The sequence below is a fragment of the Tachysurus vachellii genome, chromosome 20 (genome assembly GCF_030014155.1).
Source record: "Tachysurus vachellii isolate PV-2020 chromosome 20, HZAU_Pvac_v1, whole genome shotgun sequence".
NCBI classification, from domain to species: domain Eukaryota; kingdom Metazoa; phylum Chordata; class Actinopteri; order Siluriformes; family Bagridae; genus Tachysurus; species Tachysurus vachellii.
In genome coordinates, this window is record NC_083479.1 from 6,444,720 (window position 1) to 6,455,252 (window position 10,533).

The window sequence follows — 10,533 nt, forward strand, 5'->3', positions numbered from 1 at the left end:
GCTCCCATTTTCATTTTCCAAAGCTTTTACAAAAATAAGTACAGCTTTTCCACTAATCCAAAGAAACAATCCAGACCAGAAGGCAAACAAAGTTTCCAAACTGGGTTTTTTAAACTATGTTATACACGTGCTATTGGACATGGGCTTAATTTGCAACAACGTCTGGGATGAACATAGGGTCTGGCTTCTGAGTGAGGCTTGGGAGGGCAGCTCAGTGGCTTCTACCATGAGTGTGGCGTGGGAAGGGCACCTCAATATGGCACTGTATCAGGAATCCTTCAGAAGGGAATCCAATGCTGTTCCCTCAGCCTCTAGCTTGAGCTCAGTCGGAGCTTCTGTTTCCCCTTCATCTTCATCCTCTAGCACTCCCCAACATGCAGTTCTTAAATATTACCTAAAGTGCAAGTGAAAACAGCTGCTTCTTATGCTTTGCAATGTCTTTGCTTTGCTTTCTGTGAGTTTGTTTAAAAGTCAGGGAACCCCTTTCAAAAGAACTGGTTAACCTTAACAAATGACATATAATATTTGCTAAGGCTGTACAGTGAACTGTAAATCATTATAAAACTGAGCTAGTATTAGCTGCCTTGGGTTATGCCATCACTTTGTTCACTGACGTTGAAGAAGAAGCCTTTATTAAGCACATACACCTAACAGCATAGTGAATTGCTCTATTTTTTGCATATCCCAGTATCCCATATTCCTTTGAGCACAGAGGGTTAAGGACTTTGTTTAAGGGTCCAACAGTGGGAACTTGGGCTCGGACCCCGTGCCCATAATCAACAACCCAGACCCTTAACAGTTTGAGCCGCCACTGCCCCCCATTGTTTACTAGTTACATTATCAGTAGATTAAGCCAAAAAAGTTTTCCTATTTATCACTCACTCACTCATTTTCTACCGCTTATCCGAACTACCTCGGGTCACGGGGAGCCTGTGCCTATCTCAGGTGTCATAGGGCATCAAGGCAGGATACACCCTGGACGGAGTGCCAACCCATCGCAGGGCACACACACACTCTCATTCACTCACGCAATCACACACTACGGACAATTTTCCAGAGATGCCAATCAACCTACCATGCATGTCTTTTGACCGGGGGAGGAAACCGGAGTACCTGGAGGAAACCCCCGAGGCACGGGGAGAACATGCAAACTCCACACACACAAGGCAGAGGCGGGTATCGAACCCCCAACGCCGGAGGTGTGAGGCGAACGTGCTAACCACTAAGCCACCGTGCCCCCCCCTCCTATTTATCAGGTTTATAAAAATCATCTAATTCACTTAACTATTTGCCTTGACAAGAAATTTGCTTGTCCCAGGCACTTGCTGATATAAAATACAAAATTGTATTTGTTTTGAATTATATCATACTACATATATACAAACTATCATAGATTTTATATATATATTATATATTATATCATACATATATAAACCTTTTTCTAAACATGATTTTTGTATTTTTTTTCCCCCCACTGTGGGGCGACAATGGCAAATGGTGCTCAAAAACTTTTGAGACATTTCAATAGACTTGTCTGATTTTCTTTTAATTAGCATTTTTATAAAAGTCACACACCTTCAAAAGTTCACCACTTGAAAACAATTGAAACATACTATACTTAAGTGTTTTATGTAGTGTACCACAGAGTACCGAGGACTTTGCATTATTCCGTAAAGACACCTGTAAAGACACTACCTAAAACTGACACTAAAGAAAAACTGAACAATGGGAGAAAAAAAAAATCAACTAAACATTTCTCCAAGGCACACTTTAGTTATGGCTGTTCATTTGAATGCAGCAAGATTTTTTCATGATCAATAATTTCATCAAAGACAAAAACTGATAAGAAATCACACAGCAGGTACAGTATTTCTTGACAAATATATAGATTTTGAGACTTGCCCATAGCTAGAACACATTTAATCCTGTACAACATGCCATGACTTTGTACAGGCACCTAGAGATCCACTGCTGGATGGAATAACAGCGGGGAAGTTTAGAAAGAGATGCATAGTACAAATGTCATTTATAACAGGACATGCAAGTCCTGTAACAGGATTCACGATTTGAATCAAATAGGTTTGTAGTTTAATGACTTTTATGTGCTACCTCTAATTGTTACGTTACAGCCTTAACGAAGATTAAAATAGAAATGACTAACTGCATATGTACTGAAATGTTTTTTTTTTTTTGCATGTTTAAATCACAATACCACAAAAACCAAAAATAAAATAAAATCTTGTTTTAGAGGGGAAAGGAAAAGTGTCTTTGGTTGCTGGTCAGTTGAATCCCAAATTTTAGTTGAAATATGGTAGACAAAGTATCATACTTATTTACTTACATGCACAGCATATTCCTTTATTATGTAATTTATATTCCCCGCAAAATGTTGCAAATTTATTAAATTAATGTATTTAATTAATTATGTAAGAAATTAATTCATTTCTAAAGTAATTCGGTTCTTCTGAAATGTTTAAATTGACCACAGTTTTAAGAAGAATTTTTTTTTAATTAATTTCTAATAAGTATTTCGGTGTTTCTGAGATGTTTAAATTGACCACGGTCTTTCACCATATAAAAAATGGTTACACGAAGAAATAGTCATTCTTGCAGATCCAGTGCTATTATTTGACGGTTATGACTTCCAAGCTATTTGTAAAGGATTATTTTCTTTAGAGACTTCAATTCTATTTAGTTGAACATGGACTAGTCCATTTTCTGTATACATCTACAAAAGTAAGCCATGTCCTGCGGAAAAACATACTGACTGCGGTTACACATTAAAAAAAATGTGAGAACAGTTTATAATAATCCATCAACACTCGAGGATAAACCTGTACAAGACCAAAGTGCTTACATACAAACTTCTTTTTTAGCAACAGGGAAAATGCCCGGGTTATTCATTTACATTTGCAAATATTTGAGTATTATTTCACTGCATGATGAAGCCAGTCCTCGGGGGAAGATCAGACCTCTGAGGAAATGCTGGTGTGTACGGCTGTGTCAGGGGAGCTGGGTAGGATGGCACCATGTTGGGCATTTGGACAGGAGGGTAAGGAATTGCTGGGTAGGGTAAAGCCGCCTGCTGCCCTGTCAACTGCACTGAGGTTGAAGGTGCTGCAATCATGGGAACCGGGGAGCCATTAACCTGGCCATGAAAGGGTGCAGTCTCAGACTGAGCATGCTTGACTGATGAATGTGGCATCTGGAAACACTTAAGCACCATCTCCTGTAGCTTATCAATCTTCACTCGCCGCAAATGGGCCAGCTTTCTCTTGCTCTGATAGGATTCGATGAAGGTGTCCAGCGACAAATCGCCATCAAGGAAGGAGTCGGCCATGTTCTAAAATAAAAATGAGGTCATTTAGAATAACAATCTCTAACATGCCATTTCAGACAGAATAACTGATAGCAGATACAGAATAACATACAGATTAATATAATCATTATGAAATTATTTTTTATTTTACCTCTGTTTCCTCTTCGATTTTGGCTCCTTCAGCTTGTAGCAGAGCTAACAGTGTGTCCAGTGAGCTTTTCCCTGAGTTGTGATCTGAGCAAGTACAAAGCAATAACATCATTCAAACAGTACATACTCAGTCGTATACACGTTATGTTTTACAAAATGACTCTAGCGCACACAGTCCCTACTGAAAGTATTGGATTAACAAGGCAAATTATTTTGTTTTTGCTATACACTGAGGACTTGGAGGGGGGCACGGACGTTCGCCTCACACCTCCAGGGTCGGGGTTCGATTCCCGCCTCCGCTTTGTGTGTGTGGAGTTTGCATGTTCTCCCCGTGCCTCGGGGGTTTCCTCCGGGTACTCCGGTTTCCTCCCCCGGTCCAAAGACATGCATGGTAGGTTGATTGGCATCTCTGGAAAATTGTCCCTAGTGTGTGATTGCGTGAGTGAATGAGAGTGTGTGTGTGCGCCCTGTGATGGGTTGGCACTCCGTCCAGGGTGTATCCTGCCTTGATGCCCGATGACGCCTGAGATAGGCACAGGCTCCCTGTGACCCGAGGTAGTTCGGATAAGCGGTAGAAGATGAGTGAGTGAGTGAAGACTTGGAGATCAAGAGCTGGATTATGTGACTATAGATCAGAAATTAATTTCCTGATATTGCTAATTCAGATTGGTCATTGGTCACTCACAACTATACACTGTGTGATGTGGAGCGAGATAATGTCCATTGACATAAAAGTTATTTGCATACAAGTCGAGATAACGTAAAGGATATACAAAATAAGGACTACATGTGACATAAATGCAGACATGTGCAGTTTATTTGCAATATTTTTCAGTAAGTAAAGGATAGTCTTGAGATTAATTAGCATTTTCATATCCCTAGCTATAACTTCATTAAGTCAGTGATCCACAGACATCACCAGACTATTACATTCCTATTTTGTGATGCTTTTCAAGACTTAAACCATTCATTCTAGTGTCGTCTTTGAGAGGTGAAATGCATCCCCAATTAGATTAAGGTCTGGTGGTTGGCTGGTTTAAAACCTTCCATATTTCAACAAAATTTTTCATTTTTCTTGCTTCTGAATTCCTTCTGCTTCTACTATCATGAGTTATATCACAAGAAATGATTGTGTTTGGATCATGTGCCTTTCCATGTCTTTCATAGAGGTTAAGGACTTTTTTGTGACTCATCTCTCTCTTTCTTTACACTATTTCTTAAGATTTGTACTACTGATAAATCATTTGCATGGTAGAGTATGGACTCTTCATCTTCTTTTGGTGACTGTGATAATGTCACTCCTGCTGTTTGGAGGTTGTTGATGAAGTCACTGACTTGTTTTGGGGGTTTTCTTCACATCCCACACAATGTTCCTGTCATCAACTGCTGTTGGATGCACCAGTGGATAAACCAGTGGATAAACCAGTGAATGCAGCAATGGATGCAGCAATGGATGGATTATTTGACTGATTCGTTCATTCTTGTAGGTCATTCATGTTTAGACACATTTTTGTATTCTCTATGCCCATTTTCTATGCTCTAGCTTGATCTTCCATCTTTTCTCAGTCTCACAATTGCTTGCTCTCCTCCCACAGACAGCTCTTTGATCTTCATATTTCTAATCATGAAATAAATATGAGGATTCAAACTAAAGATGTTCTAAGTTTATTAATGTATTAGATGTTAATATTAGTAAATGAAAGCTGGAAGTATGTTCCATTGTCTAATATAGAAGCATATGTTATTTGTAAATTACCTTGCCTGTGCTCTTATAGCAAAATAATCAATAACGGGGTGGTGTGACATTTAATGTTATGAAAAGTTCTGGTTATCACTTATAGCAGCTATAATCAGTTGCCCCTATACCCGACTCTCTTTTTTCTCTCTGAATTGAATACAGTGTATGTTAGCATTTCTGTTAGATCTGCTGTTCTAAGAAATTAATGCCTTCTTTTCAACCAAATTTCAGAATTCATCAGCTTTGTGGACTTCATAGTACACAGTTCATTATCATACAACAAACAGTGAGTTGTAGGAAGTTAACAATTAAAGACACTATATAAGGAAAACAAACAATGGAAGATTTTATGACCCCAGATCAACAGATCCCGGTGATCTCAGTCACCCAAGATCTCCTGAAGGTTGACCAGATTTCTAACGACTGCTTTGGTTTATCAGGTATGATTGAACTGAAGTATTTACATTTTGACTTTGCTGGGAAGAAAAGAGAACTGAACAAAAGTACTGTGCAATCTTCAGCAAGTTAAATAAACAGCTCTATTAAACAGAGAGTAAGATTAACTAACCGAGAGTGCATTTACTAAGCTGGTAGGCCTCGTAGAGCTCCTGTAAAAAGCAGTAGCGCTTGATTAGCTGCATTTTCTGTTGTTCCAAACTGGGCTGGAGGCTGAGGTTCTGCTCTGCAAGACTGCGGTTACTGGCGAGGGTCATCTCTTTACTCTGCTGCATCTCCTGCATCTGTCAGTAGAAGGAGATCAGGGAGAATTTGGGCAGGTAAGTGGTCAGATTTATTTATTTATTTATTTTTTACAGTTATCGTATGAGTTTGTAGTGATTTCTATGTTTCTGATCTATTACACAGGTTAAATGACATGGTCACAATGTGTAATATCGGACAAGATTAAACAATTTCATCTTAGCATCTCACTTATAACAAACCTAACCCTCTAATCCAATCCACAAATGACAGAAACAGTCCTGTAGTTCTCAATTGTTTAAGGATTTGTTAAACACATTCTGAAAACTGTATTTTATATGCGAATGCTCTTCCGATTGTTAAACATTATCTTTCTATTACAGGACTTTCTATTTCCTCTGCACATTCTATTTCCTCTGCACATTCTATTTCCTCTGCACATTATTGATTAAAATTCCATCATTACTGTTTGTTTAAATTGTGTAAAATTGTGCTTCATAAGGTGCTTTATAAATATATATGACTTATGGCTTATGACTTAAGGCTTAAACTTGACAAATATTTGACTTGGCGTTATTACCAATCAGATCAGATTTCTGTACTACTGAAACCTCAAGGTTAGTCTCTAGATAAAATTTGGCTCTCGATGGTACATATATGACCTGATGGAAAATCTAGCTGAATCTAGCAGGTCAGATTAAGCCGATTCCCTGCCATAATGAACTAGCATGAAGGTATGTTGTTGATAGTGGCTTTATATCACATTTGAACTTTGCTCTGACTAAGGCCATGTGATAAATGGCATAAATGTTAACAGAACATAGTCAAGTCATAAGGAAGCTGGAAAATAACTTACAACACTGACAACACTGGGAATTGTTAAACGAGACGACTGTGTACCATCTCCCTTATGTGAAAGAAATATACCAGATGACAAATATCAGTATGTCTATGACCCCTGACCCCCCTGTGCCACATAAGACCAGTTAACATACCATACTAACAAAGACTGGTTCATTGAATACTACTTCCAAATCAATGGTTCAAAATGAATCAAAGTTATTTCTTTTTTTGTTTATTCAGCTAGATTAAACCCTGACATTTCACAAGAGATCTATTGATCTCTCAACTACTATAAATAAATAAAAAAAAAAAAATAAGTAAATAAATACCATAACAACCTCGATACTAGTTCATAGTACAAGCAATTTAGATCATGTGATTAAAAACAAACAAAAAAAGCAAGATAATCAGGGATCCCACTTTGAGATCCCTGGTTCTTTGAGATCCCTGGATCCCCTTAGAGATCTCTGGATCCACTTTGAGATCCCTGGATCCACTTTGAGATCCCTGGATCCACTCTGAGATCCCTGCTTCTTAGAAATCCCTGGATCCCCTTAGAGATCCCTGGATCCCCTTTGAGATCCCTGGTTCTTTGAGATCCCTGGATCCACTCTGAGATCCCTGGTTCTTTGAGATCACTGGATCCCCTTTGAGATCCCTGGTTCTTTGAGATCACTGGATCCACTTTGAGATCCATGGTTCTACATGATAATGTAGAAGTAATTTTGCAATTCTTACACAAGAGAGAATTTTTCTAAGACAAAACAAGTAACAATCTGTCTAGTCAGCTTCTGCAGCTCAGGTTCCATCAGTCATCAACACAGATTAACATTAAGGACAGTTAAACATCAGCAAATATAGGCGACAATAATAATAATATATGACAAAGGAGAGGCGTTTTGCAAGGCAGAGATTCATGCAAAGATGTTTGTTTCCAGCGAGCGCTTTACCTCGTCCATGTCTTTGACAATTTCATTAAGCTTGTCATCATCCTCGAGCAGTTCGTTTAGTTGTGTCATTGAATACGAACTAAATTTGTTCGTGAGCCCAAATATTTCCCCCATTGCTGAGCACCAACAAATCCTGGCTAGTCCATCAAGCGGAAATGAAACCGTCCAATAGGAGCGGGCGAGGAGCGGCAAGTGACGTAATTATGAAGTAATCGCGCTTTTGTATATAAAGCCGTCTGTGTTCGCCTAGAAGTCGTAACTTGAAAACCGCAGCATCCGACTAGGAAAAGCCAAATAAACTCGGAATTCCTTCTTCTCTATTACGAGTTTCTCCCAAAGAGTGACGTCAAACATGGGCTTTTATCAGCATTACTTTAGAACATTTCTTTTTGAAGAAAATTTCACAAAAAGTTTTTTTTACAGTTATCGTATGAGTTTGTAGTGATTTCTACTTGTAGTGATTTGAGTTTTCTAGTGTTTTCTGATCTATTACACAGGTTAAATGACATGGTCACAGTGTGTAATATCGGACAAGATTAAACAATTTCATCTTTGCATCTCACTTATAACAAACCTAACCCTCTAATCCAATCCACAAATGGTCTGTTCAATAGCTTAGTACGTGTTGGCATGAACAACAAATGATTTTTGCCAACGTATTATATAAGAGTGTTTCTGGAAAGAAATAATGAGGCGTATTCAATGACCAGGCATTTTAATCAATGGTTTACAACAGAAATGATATTATAGTAGGGTGACCAGATATCCTACACTGACAGAAACAGTCCTGTAGTTCTCAATTGTTTAAGGATTTGTTAAACACATTCTGAAAACTGTATTTTATATGTGAATGCTCTTCCGATTGTTAAACATTATCTTTCTATTAGAGGACTTTCTATTTCCTCTACACATGTAAACATTATTGATTAAAATTCCATCATTACTGTTTGTTTAAATTGAATTTATTTTATTTATTAGCTTTTCAAATTCTAAAATCTTTAGAATTTGTGCTATTTCTGCCATGCATGTTAGAAAAAATTGTTTTCACAAAATTTAGGATAAAACAAAATGTTGACACTTGCAGTGAAGTACACAGTTTTAAAACAGTTTTATACATTTTTAGAGCTCTGAGTTCGTATAGCTACCATAGCTATGACGCCATGTTGATGTTTCTCAATAATAAACAAAAGTTCATTTAGCAGTTGATACTGAGTGTAAACTTAGCTGTATGTGCTAATGGAGACTGACTGGTCTTGTTCTGTCCCTCTGTCCAGAAACTGAGCCTTAACATTGTCTGTATTAAACTTATTTGGCTACTTGACACCTGCTTGACATGACCTATTCTGAAAAATGGATTTTTTTCCCTGTATTTCATTTTCAAATCCTGTTCCCATTGTTAAACATCAACGTAATTCTGCAGATTATCTGTTTCCTCTGTGCAGCACATGTACACAAGCGCTTACCTCCTCCATTTCTTTGACAATTTTATCAACCTTGTCATCAGCCACAAGCAGTACGTTTAGTTTATTTGAATATGAACTAAATTTGCTTGTGAGCCCAAATATTTACCCCATTGCTATTTCACCAACAAATCCCACTATTCTTTTCCAATATGAGCAGGCAATGTACATTAAATTCATTAAATTCAATTACTTCAAATGTCAGGTTTATATCTTAAATGAGTGAATTATAATTATGCTACCTTTTACACATTGGACTTAATGACTGCTTCAGGTCTGGAGCCCCAAAACTCCACCAGATGCTGGGTTTTTTCCCTGGTCATGCTCGACCAGGATTTGCATCTATCTATCTATCTATCTATCTATCTATCTATCTATCTATCTATCTATCTATCTATCTATCTATCTATCCATAAACAATATACGAAATACATATTAATTAATTAATGATTGATTAATTGATTAATTAATTTCAAATTAATTTATTTAGGTTACCACAGTAGGGATGTATTCTAACACAAAAACACAAAGAGATAGGAAATCTCAGAGCCAGTATTATCAGTATTATTAAAAAAAGAAAGATACACATGTTTATATAACGATCTTAAAAATAGCTTAAAACCCAAGCATACATTACAATTTCATAACTTCAGTTTAGGATCTTTTTCAGTTGTACACGTGGTTCACTGTCTGTACATGATCATTTTTCTTTCAAATAACAGTATGTGCTGGAATTAAATGTTGTTTTTTTTATTTTATTTTTTATTTTTAGTAAACTACTGAATAATCAGAATCAGAATCAGAATCATATTTATTGGCCAAGTGTGTTGACACACACAAGGAATTTGGTTCCAGCAGTTTGTGACTCTCAAAAGTACAGACATAAATAACACTATACTATACAAACTATACAAGACAATGCAGACGATGAGATACAATATAGACAGAATGAGTATTAAATATGAATATAGAATGAATAAAATATATAAAATATAAATATAGAATATGACTGATCAGTTATGTACATAAAGTGTGGGAGTGCAAATAACAATATTGTGCAATATTATGCTTTTTGTGCAATATAAAGCAGCAGTAGTGTGTAATATACAGATGATTTGATGACTGACAGTCCTGGTAATGCAGTACTTATGATAAGAAGCAGGGAATATAATTATGGTGAGTCGTTGATCAGCGTGATTGCCCGGGGAAAGAAACTGTTCCTGTGTTTTAGTAAGCAAAGTTCTGTAACATCTGCCAGAAGGGAGGAGCTGAAAGAGGATATGTCCAGGGTGCGAAGGGTCAGTAGTGATTTTTCCTGCCCGGTGAAAGTGGAATGTGGAAGTCATATTGATAAATAGTACAATGACATGTGCT

At 37.3% G+C, this 10,533-nt stretch overlaps 1 protein-coding gene across 1 annotated transcript; it reads right to left on the minus strand.

Moving 5' to 3' along the window:
• Window positions 1–1,525: 1,525 nt before the first annotated feature.
• vps37bb (VPS37B subunit of ESCRT-I b) lies at window positions 1,526–7,859 on the minus strand. The gene is made up of 4 exons (XM_060896262.1): window positions 7,700–7,859; window positions 5,776–5,947; window positions 3,471–3,553; window positions 1,526–3,343 (listed from the first exon to the last, which is right to left on the minus strand). Exons 1-4 carry the CDS (start codon window positions 7,811–7,813, stop codon window positions 2,933–2,935), a joined length of 780 nt encoding a protein of 259 aa, XP_060752245.1. The 5' UTR covers window positions 7,814–7,859; the 3' UTR covers window positions 1,526–2,932.
• Between the last annotated feature and the right edge of the window lie 2,674 nt (window positions 7,860–10,533).